This window comes from Pholcus phalangioides, unplaced genomic scaffold (genome assembly GCF_987345545.1).
Source record: "Pholcus phalangioides strain wild (caught in Gottingen) unplaced genomic scaffold, Ppha-v1.0 ptg000015l_1, whole genome shotgun sequence".
Taxonomy (NCBI): domain Eukaryota; kingdom Metazoa; phylum Arthropoda; class Arachnida; order Araneae; family Pholcidae; genus Pholcus; species Pholcus phalangioides.
This window is the reverse complement of record NW_028301608.1, coordinates 32,592,281-32,610,172: the sequence shown is the minus strand read 5'-3', so window position 1 is coordinate 32,610,172 and position 17,892 is coordinate 32,592,281. Positions and strand designations below refer to the sequence as shown.

General features: G+C 37.2%; 1 protein-coding gene across 3 annotated transcripts; it reads left to right on the top strand.

Moving 5' to 3' along the window:
- The first annotated feature begins 1,918 nt into the window (after nucleotides 1-1,918).
- On the top strand, nucleotides 1,919-12,653 carry LOC149075838 (acyl-coenzyme A diphosphatase NUDT19-like). 3 transcript variants are annotated; one of them, XM_089243354.1, is made up of 4 exons: nucleotides 1,919-2,078; nucleotides 6,313-7,055; nucleotides 9,861-10,068; nucleotides 12,338-12,653. In XM_089243354.1, the coding sequence occupies exons 1-4, from the start codon at nucleotides 1,976-1,978 to the stop codon at nucleotides 12,550-12,552; spliced, it is 1,269 nt and encodes a 422-aa protein (XP_089099480.1). In that variant the 5' UTR covers nucleotides 1,919-1,975; the 3' UTR covers nucleotides 12,553-12,653. The 3 variants fall into 3 exon arrangements, with proteins under 3 accessions (XP_089099480.1, XP_089099481.1, XP_089099479.1); XM_089243355.1 differs by having other exon boundaries at nucleotides 1,921-2,166; XM_089243353.1 differs by having other exon boundaries at nucleotides 1,934-2,114.
- The last annotated feature ends 5,239 nt before the right edge of the window (nucleotides 12,654-17,892 follow it).

Here is a 17,892-nt window from a genome sequence, read left to right as displayed (position 1 = left end):
CGTCAATAAAAACGTTTTTTGGAAGTCATAAAATGTCTCAAACATGACGTGATAAAATGGTCATTATGTCCATTTTGGAAACGTCAAAAAATGACCATTTGCAAATAGTTAAACTTTCAGAAGATAGATGGCGCTATTCGAAGAGACGGGGGGGGGATTTATAATTTTCTGGCGCAGGTCGGAGTCGAACCTGGTTTCTCTCCGGATTGTTCCTATGTATCTCACGCCATGCCTTAACCGATCGCGCTAAAGTAGCAGTAGCCACCTGGTGTTATTTAATAAAGACTTTAAAAGTATTGATTAGTTATATTACAATTACCGTTTAATCTCCTGCTGAGTTTAGCCGATGGCAGTTATTTTTTCGTTTTATTTTATTTTTTTATCCATGAAAAATATAGTAATATAATTATAAATATAATTATTTGCGTTATTTACAATTATCGAAAAAAAAAAGTTTTTAAAAAATTCATTTTTTTTAGATCAATGAATTCGTTGCATCTTTTTGAATTTTTGACAGATTTCACAGATCTTCTGATCGTCCGTAAAAAACATGAAATGGTTGCAATTCTAATTTATATAACGTACGTTGATAAATTTATATGAACAATTACTCATTGAAAAATTTTGCATTTCCATTCAAAACAAAATCGCAGTTAAAAGTACTTCATTTATCTTGTGACAACCAGTAACGAATAGGCCTAGGGTAATTTTGAAACACCCTCTGAAGGTTCATTAACAAACATTTTGGATAATTTTGATATTTCCATCCGGAACAGAATTTTTCAGTTGGCAAGAAATTCGTGATTTTTATGACGCAAAATCGTTTACGCCATAAAAAATCACGTCATTTCATGACCTTCATGGCTAATAAGGTCATGAAATGACCTGATATTTCATTAAGGTCATCAAGAATCATGTTATTTCCTGACCTTTAATGTTCGTGGTCACCAAATGACTTTGAAATGACGTGATTTTTTTTTTTGACTGACGTCCTTCAGAGAAAATGACCAAATTTTCACGTCATATTTGACGTCAGGCGACTACTTGGGGTTATGTAATTTCTAACAGAGTTTAACTGTTAACCGCAGTTATTTTTTCGCTTCCTTTTATTTTTTTTGCCCTTGAAAAATATAATAATGTAATAAAAAAGATCAATTGCTTTATTTATAATCATCGAAAAAAATTCTTTAAATCAATCTAAATATCATTTTAATCATTCATTTTAAATTCAATACACGTCAAAGAATTCGTTGCGGCCCACCCGGGCACCTCAAGAGAAGAAAGGGCCTCGCAAAATGAGATCTGGTTGAATTTTTCAAGAATTTGCCTGGTAGGGCCTTAGAAAAATAACTTGGCCCTGGAATAGGTACTTTTTTTTTAACTGGCGCTTTTCAGGGAGAGTTTATTACATCGATGGTAGCCTGTTCCAGCATTTCCATCAGGACCTGTTTTCAAGAAGCGGGTCGCAGATCCAAGTTAACGCATAGGAACCCATTAACGGGCGGCCATGTTTGTTGACATATCAAAATTCAGACGGCTTTGACCTCGGATAGCAAATTTGCTGTCATCTATGGTATAGAAATAGAACTAGAGTAGTTGATGATAGTTTTTTTCGTTTGCTTGCTAAATAATAGATAGCAGCATGGGTCCTACTTTTTATGTTCCTAATTTATCAATGATTTCCCCCCGCCCCCCAAACAGTTTTGATGTCGGAGAGGGGAAATGACCTTTCCCGCTCGTATCTCCACCTATGATTTAGGTCCGTATTGAAATTTCCGGTTCCCTGTATTTCAGGTTTCTATTTTCCGAATTTTTCTGGGTTAAGTATGGTCATCTAAAATATCAAGATCATGGTTGATTTTCGAATGTTTTCGCTGAAGTTTTTTTCTCTGTGCGATTTCGTTTTGCTTGTATGGCAACACAACGCACGACATGCTCAAAATGTAAACAAACACAAACTCGTGACAAAGTAGAAATGAAATTAATAACGCAGTTATTCAATAAAAGTCACCTGCGTTCATGCGGTCGTAATATTCATAATTTACGAAGCCATAATATCCTTGAGTCTCCAAAGCTTGGTAAAAATTGTCCGATTCCCGTTCGCTGGGTCTCCGGCAAGTCCATTTGTTTGATTCTATGGTTGTGCAAATAATAAAAGTATTCAAAGTACGTCGATAACACATTAGGGTATTAACACGCTAGGGGCCGTTCAAGTATTACGTCATCATCGATGGGGGGGGGGGGTTCCGATTTGCTGACTTGATGACGAGGGGGGTTTGGATAATGCTTACGTCATCAACCACCTTTTATGAAAATATGAAATATTTTTAATGGCATCTTACTTGGTGCGCCAAAAACGAGAAAAACCTTTCGATAGTTTGTGGGCAATTGAAGTAACATCCCCCCTATTGATAAGTGACCTACACTTTAGTGATCTCTAAATGTTTCGCGGATCCAAGTGATCTGGAAATGTGCCCGGGCCGCTTAAGTACTCTGGAAATGTGCCACGCATCATTTAAATAATCTGAGAATGTGCCGCGGGTGATTTGAGTGATGTAGAACCGCACTGGGGGCCACTTAAGTGCTCTAAAACTACGTCACATGTCACTCAAGGGATCTCTAAATGTGTCATGGATTGCTTTAGTGTTCTGGAACTGTGTCTCGGGTCATTTAAGTGATCTGAAAATATGCCACGGGCCGCTTAAATGTTCTGGAATTGTACCACAGGACACTTAAGCGATCTATAAATGTGCTGTTTAGTTCATTTTTACAAAATTAGGTTTGAAGAGGGCAGGCTGCATCAATTAACCCCCAGGGCCATATTTGGTTCGCTGAAATGAACAGAAATTGATTATAATAAAGGTATTTTCTTCCGAAATTTCAATTAAAAAAAAAATTGTTTTTTTTTATTACGAAAATTAATTTTTGATCGTGGAAAGGGGGCACTAGAGAACCCCCCCCCCCCCCGTGTACGTCTCTGATCCCACCAATATGCGTTAGGTTTCAGAGGGGCAGAGCTGATGACAACATTTTGCTGACGGGAGGGGTCAGCGTTTTGCTTACTTTTGCTGACAAGGGGAGGGAGGGGGTCAAAAATGGCTAAAAATTTGCTTATGTAATACTTGAACGGCCCGATACTAATGTTTTCTTAGTAAGGAAATGAGATAGGCACTGGGTCACTTGTGCACATTCAGTCTAAGTACTGTAATATTCACTTAGTAATCAAGTTAAAATTAATTATTAATTTTCTCATGTATCATTATATGTATACAAAGGCCTTAAAAGCGAAATACCCGACAAGGTTGCGCCAAATTTGGCGATTATTTTTGCCGCCAACTGATTATCTTGATGCTTTAATTGGCTCTTTAGAAAATTTTCGTTGGCGGCAATAATGTTTTTCAAGCTAACATGTGCCATTCTTTTTCATCAACATTGAAATTTATTGAGCAACATGCCGAAGCTCTGTTTCTTATCATACATCTTTTGTACTTGTGAATTTTTCAGTTTTTTCATCGATAAGCATTCTACAGTAAGGCAAAAAAAAAAAACAACACTTCAGTTCTTGACGCATAAGTTGCCCTGATATCTGCAAAAGAAGTTATAGTTTCTTGCCCAAAATGTGGCCCTAGCGTGGTTACGAACCGCGATCGCAACAAGAAATTTGGTTGTTCTTGGGTTTGCCAGAATAGGAATACAAAACCCAAATGTAATGGGTTCGTGAATGGTTTCACCAGCGTTCTGGAATCAATAAGAAAAGAGGCCAAGGGATTCACTGTGAATCCTATGGCCACTTTCTTCATTGGTTCCAGAATTCCCCTTGTGATGTTCTAACTTGCAAGGAAAGAATTCCTATTTTATCAGCCATCTCAATTTTCATGTTGTTAAAGATGTTTGGTGAACAATAAATTTTAGGTCATAAAAGGCTGAACACCTTGGCGGAATTTGAAATCACCAAATTTGACACAATCCCGCTCACAGAATCTTAGTTGAGGCTGCTACGAAAAAAAAATTCATATAAAAAAAAATCCTTTTTGGCGATGAGTAAGAGTTCGTCTAACAGTCATGCTTTCGGATGTCTTTCTTGCCAAATTTAAAAAAAACCATTGCCAACACATTGCCAAAAAGTATAATATTATGATTGTGACAAAAGCAAACAATAGCAAAAAATTCTTAGACTAAATAAGGAATCGAAATTAAAGGTACAACATCGTAGACCGGATGTGAAATTTAAAATTTTTTAAACCAGGACCCCTTTTTTTAAATAATACAACTTTCAGTTCAAAAAAAAATCTCTCGGTTCAATAAAAACATGATTGCGGGAATTAAAATAGAAATATGAAATGTGTAGAACCCGGAGAGAATCCATACGTAATCCTGAGAAAAAATTCTAAATAAAATGTTCCAACAAATAACACTGAATATAGCATACTTAGAAAACGGCATGTACGATAAAATATATATAATAAACCAAAAGAAAAAAAGCTCCGAAATGTGCATGCATTTGGTAATTGACTCGATTAATTCAAAGCCTACTATAATTAATAGTGGTCTCTAAAGGTGACATCACCTTCAGACGATAACCATAGCAAGAAAAAGAAGGAAATAATAACCCAAAAGCTGAAGGAATATTAATAATATCCGGTAGAAAAAAAAAACGCCAGCAAAAGAAAATAGCAGACTATCACTAACCAGGAAGAAAAGCACCAATGATCTAGAAAGGAAATTGCCAAATCATTAACTAAAAAAAAAAACTGCTTGTTATCTATATTACTGACTACATTTCTGAGGCGTAGAGTTTGTTATTGGCAATTATCACGAGAAAACCAATACACGCTAAAATAAAACTCTAATGATTTTTTTTTTTTTTTTTTTTTAACCGAGCACAACTCAGGTCTATCGCCATAGGCAATTTTCTACCTAGTGTGTTGTGCCGGAAGTGTAATTGTGTGTACCTAACAGTCTGAGTGCGTATCTAGTGTTGTGTATGATTTTTCAGTGCTGCCATCTATATCTCAGAAGTGAAGTGAGTGATGTGTCGTGACTGAATATTTGTACTGTTTGTAGGTCTGTTGCTCTCTGTGGCGAGACTTTTTAACGGGGAGATCGGCTCGCATTTGCGCCTCGACGTTGGGAACCACAGAAAACCAACTTCAGCCGACCACCACTGTGGCGACGGTGGGGCTCGAACCCGGGTCCCACTCTAATGATTATGATAAAATAAAACACATCTCTCGCCCATAAAGATTTATATATATATATATATATCATAGCTGCCACGGCTCCCAGATTTTGCAAGAGGCTTTCGAATTTCTACTCCTGGACTCCCAAAAAATTCTTACATCTCCAGAATTTCGCCCGTGATTGTAAAAAATTCCCTACATTCAGGGAAATAAGTTATTCACCAAGAATTTTTCCCACAAAAAACTGCTTTATAAGCATTGTGTAAATTGTCACTGATGTGTCAAATCACAAAAAAATATTTAATTTTTGGGGAGAAAACACATTATTAGCCAATCAGCAAGCATCAATCCGGCCTTTCAAAATCCAAAATTGGCACGATCGCATGTATCTGCTTTATTCATATGTCCGGTTCGGGCCTGATAGAGATTTTTTTTGCTTTACGAGATTCGGGGAGATTTTTCAGAGGTAGTTTAACTCACTAGTTGGCCATGATTGGCGATGGGTTGCATGGTGTCACAGTTTTTGCTATGGGAAAATATCCCTAAAATTTCCCTTGTAACAATGAAAAAATCTTTAAAATGTTTTAAAGATCCCTTTTGCATTTATTTTTCTATGGAATTTGGATCCGTGAAACCTCAGAATTCTCATTCTCTAATGTTGACAGCTATGATATATATATATATATTCTCGATTCATCCCATTATAGCCTAAACATAATTCATTTTAAACGTGTGAATTGGAGTAGAATTTGTGACTCCCTAACGTAAGCTATTCCATTTTTCACACTCCTGATACAGAGAAATTCCCTGCAACACCACAGCCTGGAGTTGCTACTCACTAGCAGAAACTAGTGTCCTCTTGTTGGAACACTAGATTGACAGTGTCTCAATAATGGTCCATCCTATCAATTTTGTTGTAAATTTTAAAAACTTCAATCATATTCCCTGACACTTTCATGCTTTTGAATTCGATCTGCGTGTCTTCTTTCACATGCTTCAGTTGATCGAGGTTTTACTGTAACACACCATTGACAATGAAGAGGTTTTTACTTTTCCAAAACAGGTGATGTTCTCACCTTATCTGTATATTCTAAACAAGGAAGGTTGAAAATCTTCATTTCGCTTTTTCCAGATACCATGGACAAGCCTCCTTGGAGAGAAGCTGCAAGCTTGATTATATCGGCTCATTTATCTATGCATGACAATGCTAAAGGAAACAACTTTGCTGAGATTATGGATTCTGCAAATTGGAACCATAAAAACAAACCCTCTAGTAGCGATTACAATGTATTGATGGTACAACGTAGCCGGTCGAGTTCTTTCATGGCTAATGCTTACGTTTTTCCTGGTGGAATAGTTGAACCTGCAGATTATTCACCGTCCTGGTGGAAAGTTTATGAAAAGTTTGGTATCTCGAGAAGCAAACTAATGAAATTTTCTGAGTCAATTGCTGGTCTACGCCCTCCCATCATCAAAGATTCTATCACTCTGAAATCTAAAAATAATATTTCCAGAGGGGAACCATTGCTACCCGATATTGCATTGCGTATAACTGCTCTCAGAGAAACATTCGAAGAAACAGGCATACTGTTGTTAACTGATCCAGCTGCAGAAAAAATTCCAGAAGCAACGACACACACTTCTAATCAGGTTGATGTCAAAAACTGGCAAGACAAAGTCCATAAAGATCCCTATCAGTTCATCAATCTCTGCATTGAGTGCAGTATGTGTCCTGATATTTGGTCTTTGTACGAATGGTCTGGCTGGTTGACGCCAACAGTTGAGCACAGGCGATACGACACAATATTCTATTTATGTTGCTTGCCTAGGAAACCAGATGTTTTGCTCGATCAGGGTGAAGTCACTATCATGAAGGTATAACCCTTTCTTTTATTTCTCTAAAATGAAGAGACGTTATTTGTGTAACTAAAACTTATATATACCAAATAGGCTAACCTAACCATTTTAGCATGTGATAGCGATCACCTGGAAATTTGGGCACTAAAAATAGTCAAAATAGGCAGGCAAAAAGTCGCTCTAAATCCTTCTCTTGGCAAACATTCCTTGGATCAAAAGATGTTAGATGTTTGCAAGGGAGGGAAGGTAGTGCAGTGAATTGTGCTCAAAATATGGAAGACAGTTGGCAGCACCAGTGTAACATGAAACAAGCATCTCTGACAAATTGAATAGGATAGGGCCATGCATATATATACACACAACTTGCTCCTTCCTGTATGTACCAATTCATTGGAAAGTCAGAGGAATGTTTATGAGGTGCATGTATGGTTAAGTAGTGAATTTTACAGAGCAGAGTCATGTTAATGTGACCACTATCTTATATCCCAAGAAACAGTTTAGTGCAGTCTAGAGATGTAAAATTCTCGAGAGTAATCTTTCGGAGAATATCTCATCGAGAAGAATATTCAAGAATATTCTCTGCTAGGACTACTATTATAAATAACTTCAGAATATTCTTATAAGTTCTTGATGGGAATATTCTCTTATTTATAATATGGTTACGTATAATATCATTGAGAATATTCTCTGGAAGAACTATTTTCATAAATTACTGGTGAATATTCTTATAGAAAATAATAAGAATTATTCTGAAGTTATTAATAATAGTCCTTCCAGAGAATATTCTTCAGTTACCGAAATCTTTCCAGAGAGTATTATCAAGAATATATGTAATAACATGTATTATCTATATATATAAAATTGATTTTCTCTGTGTGTGTGTATGTTCTCTATACAAATCTACAATTTTAGATCGATCGTCACCAAATTTTGCATATATGCCAAATGGGACCCGACTTGAACGATAGGCTACGTTAAAATTTCGTCAGACCAGGGCAAATGCCCCAATGGGCAAAAAACTGTCCGGCAACAATGGTTTTTGGGCCTCAACAATCACTTTCCAAACGTTTACTTTGGTTACCGTGGTTCCCTAGCAATGCGTTTCAGACGTGTATATACCTTTACAACGGTTTGTCACTTCTTTAATCCTGTTAGTATATGTATAATAGTTTATGCCTTTATAATGGTTTGCCACATTTTCAATACTCCCAGTAATGAGGTTTTTTAATCATCATCAGCATCGCTTTGAGGGTCAGGGAAAGGGTGATCCTCATAGAAATCAGTGCTAAAATTGTCGATTTTACTGTAGAAATGCGGAAATTAGTGGGATTTTCCGCCCCATCAATAATTTTAAAAATTGTATTGAATTCTCAATTTTTGAAATATTGAGGTCGCTTAGAGATATACGAAGCCCAGGAGATTAAAAATGAAGTAATTAGCTGGACCTTCTTTTGAGTTAGACATTCATGCAATAACATTGATTTCAACTTTTTATTTATATCTCCTCAAGCATGAAAAATAATGTCTCCGTATTGTCTTTTGATATTCAACTGCATTAATTCATAGTTTAGGATGTTTTAAAATTAATTATGGGCCCGTAAAGTACATCAAAGAAATTCCACAGCTTCAATTAAGCATTTTTGAAAGCTGAAACAGGCAGATGGATAAATTAAGGTTCGGGGGGGGGGGGGATCGAAATACCTACCTTAAAAAAAGGAAAAAAAATATATTCGTTTCTATGTTTCTTTAAATCTAGATTTGTTTATTTCATGAAGTCGCTCAGGAAGTCGTCATATTGGTTAACTTAGACACGGTTTGCATGCCCCTCAAAGAAAGAGGGAGATATCACGTGATCCAAACAGCCTCATGGAAGAAAACCCAGGCAGCGCCGGGTATTATAGCTAGTAATAAATAATCTTGATACACAACTTGAGAATAATTATTATTTTTGTATAATAATTATTTTTGATAAGAATATTCTCTAGTAATTTATAATAGTCCTTTGAGAGAATATTCTTCGGAGAATGTCCCTGTCTCTCTTCCCGTCAAGAAGATGGGTATATTGAAGTTTGTAGACCACAATATTAAAGTTTGAAAGCAAGAAAATTAAACCAACAGCTGAATTGCACAGTTTTTAAAGAAATGTGAGTGATACAGAATTTAAGTGTATGTGCATTGAAAAAACAACAGTTCTGTATCTTAGAATGAAGGTGATTGTATAAGAATAGCTTCCTTTATCAATCAACTTTGATTTAATTTATTTTGTTGTGAACTTATATAAGAATAAAAAGACCAAAAAATAAATAAAGACTAATAACGCCTAACTATAGCCTTCCAAATGATCTCATACAGTCCCCCCTCATTTTCAATTTTCAGAAAAAACCTCAAAAAACACATGCTACAAATTTTCAATATTGAAAATTATTTCTGATTTCATCCACGGAATCTCAATCACTCCCTGTTGTGTGTGTATTACTGTCTTTTCACCTCCAGCTGTTCATTAGAATTATTCATTAAAATACCCTTGCTGTCAACTCTGCCAGTCCAATTCATACATAATCATATGTTGATTTATTCATACATAATCATGTTGGTGAATACTGCCCTTAGTCATGCTCTTTCTACAATTTTCAGACATTTAAGGGCCACACTGCTTTACTGTTCTTGATCCTATCCACGGGTTTTATATGTACCTATCAGCAAGTCTGACAAGTTTTTGGTGGAAGTGGGTTGTTAATCATGTTAAAGCTGCATCACATGAAATTTAGAAATGTCCTGAAATTATTTCATGATAACAAAATGTTTCAATTTTTTCTCCTACAGTGGAGCTCACCCGAGGATATGTTGGAATCGACTTCTGATAATTCAGTGTTTTTACCACCACCTCAAGTTTATGAACTCTCGAGACTGCTGCCTTTGAAATCATATCATGAGCTTCTCAACTTTGCTAGGAAAAGGGAACCACTTGGTTGTGAACAATGTTTGCCTATCATTGTCTCAATGAATGATGGAGCTGTGTTACTTCTTCCTGGTAAAATAATTCAGTACTATGTAGAAGTGTGTTCTAACATTTGATAATGTATAGAGGGCTCATAAGCCAATCAGTGTAAATCAATAAACTTTAAAAATGAGGTAAAAGAATCTTTTAAAAGATCTTTTTATTCGGCAGGTAGTGTAAGTGACACTATCTGCTAATGCAATATAAGTATAGGAATTTGAGTACTTTGGCAACTGAACGTTTTAATAATGGAAAGTCACTTGTGCAATATGAAAATTGTTTTCAGAAAATTGGCATACACTAATTGGCTGCTGAGCTCTCCATATATCTAATATTAATAACATATTCTAGCACAGGACTGGACAAATCCCAGGTGCCAGGTTGGCATAGCAACTATAAAATCAGTACTGGCACCCAAAATTTTCTAAATGTGATTGCTAAATTGGAGTAAATTTCTAAGGGTGACACAAAATTCTCAGATTTCATTATTCTACATCTTTTAACATGTAAGAAGTAAAGGAAAATACTGTCTAGTACCATTTTTCTTGAGCAAAATCCCATGCATGGCTCCTAAGAAATTGGACTGGCACCTAAAAATATATTTTTTTAATTTGTCAAGCACTGCTCCATCATATATCTATACTGTTTTGTTTAGAAGTTTTGAGATGTGTGAATTTTAGGGCTGGAACAATGCCCATAGGCAGATACAGGGAGAGAGCGAAGAAGAAGATAGTCACTCTTCCCCCCCCCCCACCATTAGTTCAGTGAAAAAATTATATTGCCATATCAGCATGGGGCGAATGCAGATGCGAGCATTCACCTTCTCCCCCCCCCCCCACTCTTATTCAAATTAATGCATGCCCCAATCAATATCATACTAACTTGAAAAATATCACTGATAACAGCCATTGGTTTTTATCACAAAAATTCGCAATACTTCTGACATTATTTTACATAAGAGTTATAGAGTGTTGTTAAGATATTAATTATCATGTATATTAATTAATTAAATTATATTATATATTAATTATTTATATATTAATTAATTAAATTATCTTTACATTATAAACTGGTTTTATTTTCATGATATACATTTTGTTCTAGTCTTTTAAATTTTTACTTGGCCCTCAGTTTACTTTAGTAACTTTCTACTGCTGAAACTTAAATTTACATCCTTGCTCTCTTTCAAACGATTAGTATATATGTAGAATTGATAACTCATATATCAAGGAATTTTTCCCACCGTTCCACCCCTAAAAAATGTGTTAGAGGGTACATTGCAGCAAATGGGAGAGGGTACGTTGCTGTAGTGTATTCTGCTTATATATTTTTTTAAAGATGAATACACTACAGCAGGAAGAGCTTTAATCACGTTGAATGATTTCTTAATTTTTTTCAAAATAGGTATATTTACCTGCATTGCTCAACTCTTTTTTTATATATATCGGCAGATTGATGAATATGAAATATTTCAGACTAAGTATTTCATTCATTAAATCCAATGTGAAATGAAGTTATAAGTTTTAATTAGTGTGATGTGTTCTTCGTTAGAAAGTTCTGTAAAAAATGGCTGTTGCATCCAAGTTGTTTCCAAGGAACAAAATGTTGAATGAAAATTCATTCAGTTTATCTATTTGGATTTTTCTGCTACTCACCCAGACAAAAATAACAGCTGCATGATTTGGTTTATTTTTATGCCATCAGTGGTATACAAACCACCCGTTGCAAATCTCATGCAGCCTCTATCAGAGGCCATTTTTATAACACCAGGCGACCAGCTATAACACAAAACAAACATAACTCTGACATCATGAATTCGTTAGGAATTCCCAACAGCAATGTTTAGAGAGGTGCATGTATGATTAAGTAGTAGCCTCTATCAGATTCACGATTTTGAATACAGTAATGAACAAATGAATGATAGAACTCTGCCGCTAGACTTATCCTGTTGCACAGATCTCTTTCAGCCCAACTTCAAGTGGCATAGTCTGAAACACTTTATTATTATGTTAAGGGAAAAAAATATGACAATACATTTTTCACGGCCGTACTGTAACGAGTAACAAACAGATGAGATGTGGTTGGAAGTTGTTGGAAAATGCTCTATGGGTTTTTAACTGTATAACTCTATATATATATAATATAACACTAACTCTATGTCTCAGAAATGTAGTCTGTAATATAAATAACATACAGTTTTTGTTTGATTTATTAGAAGCAATTAGAGTTCCATGCCAATGAAATACGGTAATAATTGAATATGGTATATGTCATTGAGAGACATTTCTTCAAATTTTTAAAGGTGATGATCTATATCCTCAAGATACAGAGGATTTCACAAAGATGACACATTTGAATTATAGCCTGGAGGAATTGAAACTGAAATCAAAGAAATTAAATCGCATGGCAATAATTGGCTCAAGATGCATCCTACAGTGTAATGTCACTCCTCAGTGTGGGCATCTGCAACCTTTCGAACATAGGTCTTCGCAGCCAGTCACAATGTCAAACCTATAACACACCTTTCAATATTTATCATTTATGTAAATAATTTTATTTTTATATGTGTAAATTATTTTTATAGCATGATTTGTGTGAATAAATATCCCTACAATTTTTTTGTTGTATCTTTCCTAGTTTTGCCCATAATTTAATCTGGTCTTCCATTCGTCAAAGATTAGCAGACTGTTAATTACGAATTTCACTCATAAAATCTTTCTCTCGTTGTTCTTGTCATGGTGGTAGTGCTCAAAGATGTTGGATATGGGTAAGGCAAAACAAACATAACTCGGGATCCTTTATGAGTTCTTTAGGAATTCCCTTGAGCAATGTTTAGAAGTACATGTATGATTAAGTAGTAGCCTCTATCGGATTCATGATATTGAATACAATAATGGCAGAACTCTGCCGTCAGTCTTATCCTGTTGCTGAGATATCTTTCAACCTAACTTCAACAAGTGGCACAGTCTGGAACTCTTTATTATTAAATTGGCAATAGTTGACAGTTTTTTAAGCATGTGAAAAATATTTCTGCATGCAATTATGAGCACAGGGTATATTATGATGGTGTGCCACCTATGCATACATACATTTCATTTGAAAATGTGGTTGTAAGAACCAGAAAGCTCAACTTTTTTCTGATTTTCACTTTTTCCTATAAAGGAAAGAATCAGGGAAATAAATTGGTGCAAGGACCATACAGCTCCAAGCAATGGCTATAAAAAAAATGGAGCTGTACTGGTGTCATATGGTGGAAGAAACAAGAGAGCTCTGCACCGAATTGGTTCAATGTGTGGTCGCTTGTTGGCATCACTTTCCATTTTGTATCAAAAAGTCATTGGTGTGGTCTTTTAAGTGAGTCAATGAACAGTGTAATAATAACTATGTTTTTGAGGGATTTTGGTCAAGTTCCTTTTAAAAAATGGACAAAATTCCATGATTATTTTAAAATCTTTCCCTGGATTTTTTTTTCTATAAACTTATCACAAGTTCCTTTTTGTAACCATGATGCTCACAGCATCCAGATGCAGTGTCGTCTTAATGCATGGGCCCGGGGGCCTCAAGAGAAGAGGGGCCTCAGAAAAATGAGAAACAGTTGAATTTTCCGAATGTTTGCTAAGTAGGGCCTTGGAAATATCACTGGGCCCTTGGGGCCCATGATGCTCTTAAGACAGCCCTGTCCAGATGGTGACTTATTAAAGGATGATGTACTGTCCCGTTCATATCAACAAGCTCTAAGGAAAGATTGTGATTTGTTGCCTTTGTAGTCTAGTGTTCTCTCTTAAAAAATAATGCAAGTAAGAGGACGTGGGTTCGATTTCCGCAAGGGCAGTTGAATTTTCTTTCTTTCCCGAATCCATCTTCACATCAGCCAGCTGTTGAAAACCTCTGAGTGGATAGCAGAGATGACATCATCCTTGGATATTGACGCTGCGTTTAACATCCCTCTCTCTCTTGTCTGGATGCCTTTAGGGGCGGGAAAGGGGGTGCGACTCGATCGTTACCATTCCTCTCTGAATTAATGCTTGGTTGTGCATTCACAACCCCCTAGTCTATTGACATAAAAGTAATCGACGCTGGTTTTATTCCCGTAGTGGTGAGCCATATCAGCAGAGGCGCTGATAATACAAGGAAAATAATTGTCAAAGCTTATGTGATCACATAAGAAGCTTAATTAGTTTAAAGAACAAAAATTTATTTTTTTATTATGCCTGAAATCAGCTCTATCTTATCGGATCTCGAGTAAAACAAAAGGAGCTCAAAGTCATCGGAGATTGAAAAATAATGAAAATTCGTTTCAAATTTTCATTATTTTTTAATGCATGCATGCATATTTTGTGTTTCATTTTGAGCACAAACGGAAATTACACAAAACTTCGAGTTCATTGACTCTCGGTAGTCAAGCTCAGAGAGAGAGATTTCCGAACTTTTTTACATTCTCGTATATTACGGACATATATTGATAGAGGCAAAAACTCAAGAACGAGGGAAATTGAGATGTGCCTTGTCTACCCAAGACGATCGAAATTTGAAGAAAAAAAAAGATAAGCAAATATCTTTATATACGGTTTAAATCAAAAAAAAATTTTTTTTTCAATTTAAAATACGATTTTTTTTATGTTAGCCACTCGCTCAAGAGGATCTGCACTTCAAGTACATTTCTTTTTAATAACGTGATCCCCACGCATTCCCAAGAGATCCGTATGATCTGTCAGGGGAATTTGAATATACACTGTGCTCAAAACAAATAGGGGGATAATGCGGTTTCGGCTATATGGAATAATCAAATTTTGTTCCGAGTTTTATGTTGAACTGAAAATGCACGCCTTATTGCATACAAACCTTTTGATTTTACACTTTATGTATAAAAAACTTTTGGGATTAATGTGATTTTTTTTCGGATGAAAATCATTTCTAATGCGGAGTGTGGCTTTCCCCGACGGAAAACAATGTTTGACTCCTGCGAGGTATGGATTCATAGACATTATTGATGAGGGACTGAGGTATTCTGCCCCACTCCTGCTGAAGTGTCTGTGGGGATGATGGACGACCAGCAACCATAGGCGTAAACTTCTATAGGGCCCATGGGCCCGAGCCCCCCCAACATTTTTGAAGACGCGGCTCAGCCCCCCCAAAAATTCGTATGAATATGGCTTATTCATTTTGCAATGATGAAAATTTTTTTTTTAACCAAAAGTTGTCCTAATTATGAATTAGTTAATGGAAACAATCTGCACAAAATTTTAGTTCTTTTAAAAAATCTGGATGGTCTTTGGCTTTCTTGTTCCATGACAATACGTTTATCTCATTTCTTCCCTGCCGTTCAATCCCCAATTGCACCCTCCATCGGTTCCAATCGGTCTCCATCGGTTACTGCCAGAAGGCACGGCTGAGAGGAAGATTCTTTGCGGTGTTGAGGGGGGCTCTTTCTTCTTTGCCTGTGGCAAAAACTGAGTGTCTCTCGATGGAGTGTCTCTTTTTTTGTTCACTGCGACCGGAGGACGGCCATGGCGCCGACATGAAAATAAGCCCAAAGATGCATGGTGGGGGGAGGGGGAAGGTTGAATATTGGGAAGCAATGATATTGAAACCGAAATAAATTACACTCTATAAAGAATAGGTGCCAGAACCTAGAGGCTGAGGCCATTTGAGCCCCTCCCCCCGCAATAAATTTTGTAAGGGGACTGAGCCTCCCAGTAATTACTGAAAAAAACCATTGTGCAATGCATTCTCCCTCTCCTTTGTACACGCTTGAATCCCGTATATGCGGGAGGACCAATAACTTTTAGGCCCCCCCCCCCAATGTTTTTTTGAAAAATATTGGGGAAAAAAGCACATTCTAATTGCCCATTCATAACAGATCTTGAGGATCGATGCCGAAACATTTTTCAAGCCCCTTTATAACAAAATTTGACTGGGGGTGGGGGTAGAACATAGGCGTAAACTTGTATCCGGCCCATGGGCCTGAGCCCCCCCCCCCCCCCAACATTTTAGAAGAGCCGGCTCGGCCCCCCCAAAAATTCGAGTGGATATGTTTCTCACACTTGGCTCAGAAAAAACTTTTTGACAAAAAATTTCTTTAAATAGTAGAAATCCATCTGCTCGAAATTTTATTTTTTTACTTTTTTTCAGAATCTCAACGCACTTGTTCTGTGACAATAGTAGTCTTATCTCCCAATCAATCCAGCATCCATTCATCCTAAATTGCGTCCTCCCAGAGTGGTGCCTGAAGGCACCAGTGTAGATAACTTGGGGGGGGGGGAGGGATCCTTTCTCTTGCTTGCACTGTCGGTAAACTCAAGAGCATCTCTTCCTTCTTTTGTTGAGTGTGACCCTTGGGGATGGGGGCATGATACAACACAAAAAAAGAAAAAAAGTGGGAGGAGGTAAAGTGAACAATGATTAAGCTTATTAACAAGTTCTTCACAACAGAGGCGCTGACATGAAGAAATTAACATTGGGTGGGGAGAGAGCGCTGAAAGTTGCTGGCCGTCCCCTATATACGGGGATGAAATGAAGCACATACGCAGGAAACAGAGGACGCACTGCATTGTTCTTCTGAAAACTATTGGGGGGGGGGGGCTCAACCACCTTACAAAATTTTTTGGGCTCAAATATCCTCCACTCCTAGGTTCCGGTGCCTTTGAGGGGAATCAAATAAATAATAGTAAAATAAAATTAACACAAAAAAAAAAGAAAATAAGAAATGAATGGAAAATTTCAAAGCCCCCTGAGCCGGGTACCATTGCATTCTAATACTAGGAATATGAAATTTCCTCCTTATAAATCAGGGATTCTCAAACTATCTACGTTAGCAGCACTCTTATATAGAAATTTTAAATACGGTATTTCAATAAATGTTGAAGAGAGGTTAAAAGGTGAAATTTGCGTCCCCCCCCCCCTGGTCCGGCACCCTAGACATTTGACCCCTCCCCCCAGCCCTGTTTCCAGTACTCCAACACTTAGGTAGCCAGGGCCGGAACTAGGGAAGAAGGCAGTTTTCACAGGCGGAATTCTTGTGGGGACTGCTAATTCTGGGGGGGGGGGGGGGTGGAAGACGAAAAATATCGTTTCGATCGTTTTTTTTAGTGGAAAGAGGGTGAAAAAATTACATACTCTTCCCTCCCTCCACGACTAAAATGATCCTGTCTCCGTTGGACCGGGCTTTTGGACAGATCTTTCGCGAGGACCCCGATTTTTCACAGGGAAGTGCTGGGTCCGGTGACCGCAAAGAGGGGGTTTTACATACCCTGTTTACGTTCGCAGCACTGTTAGAAATTTTAAATATCTTGCGGCATCACAGTCGATCTCAAGGAGGCATTTCGATGCTTTCCCCCCCCCCTTTCCCGACAATAAAATGATCTTCACTCCTAGTTACAGCCCGTCTGTGGCATCTAGTGGCGTGTTTCCCGGGGGGGGGGGGGCATTCAGCGAGCTATAAGCACGGCCATGGACTCCCACATACTGGAGAAGGGCTTCTAGCCTGGGATCTTTGGCGGACTTTTTATTCCATGTATTTTTTTTTTTTCATGATAAAGGGGCCGCACCTTCTGCAGCTGTCGAAGAGCATTTCAATAGGGTTCAGTTTCGGCTGCTTCAATGCAAGTTTACTGAATACAATCACCATTTCCTAATTAGAAGGACGGGGAGTGTATAGCGTGTCGCTTATGTGGGGAATATGTCACCTGGAGGCATCCGTCCATATGGGGACCCCCCTTCTGATAGTGAAAACTACATTCTTCTTGACGCCGCTGGTCAAGGCTTTAAAAGCTTTTGTGCTTAACGGATGGCCATCCGTGAAGGACGCCGACATAGATGATCCTAATTGGAATATAAAGAAATTACGGTGGTGAAGAA

Excerpts from the sequence above, each read along its gene's own strand:
- LOC149075838 (XM_089243353.1), top strand. The coding sequence starts at position 1,976 with ATGAAATTAATAACGCAGTTATTCAATAAAAGTCACCTGCGTTCATGC. Across the intron at positions 2,115-6,312 it reads TCCCGTTCGCTGGGTCTCCG|ATACCATGGACAAGCCTCCT; the intron begins GCAAGTCCATTT and ends CGCTTTTTCCAG. Across the intron at positions 10,069-12,337 it reads AGCTGTGTTACTTCTTCCTG|GTGATGATCTATATCCTCAA; the intron begins GTAAAATAATTC and ends AAATTTTTAAAG.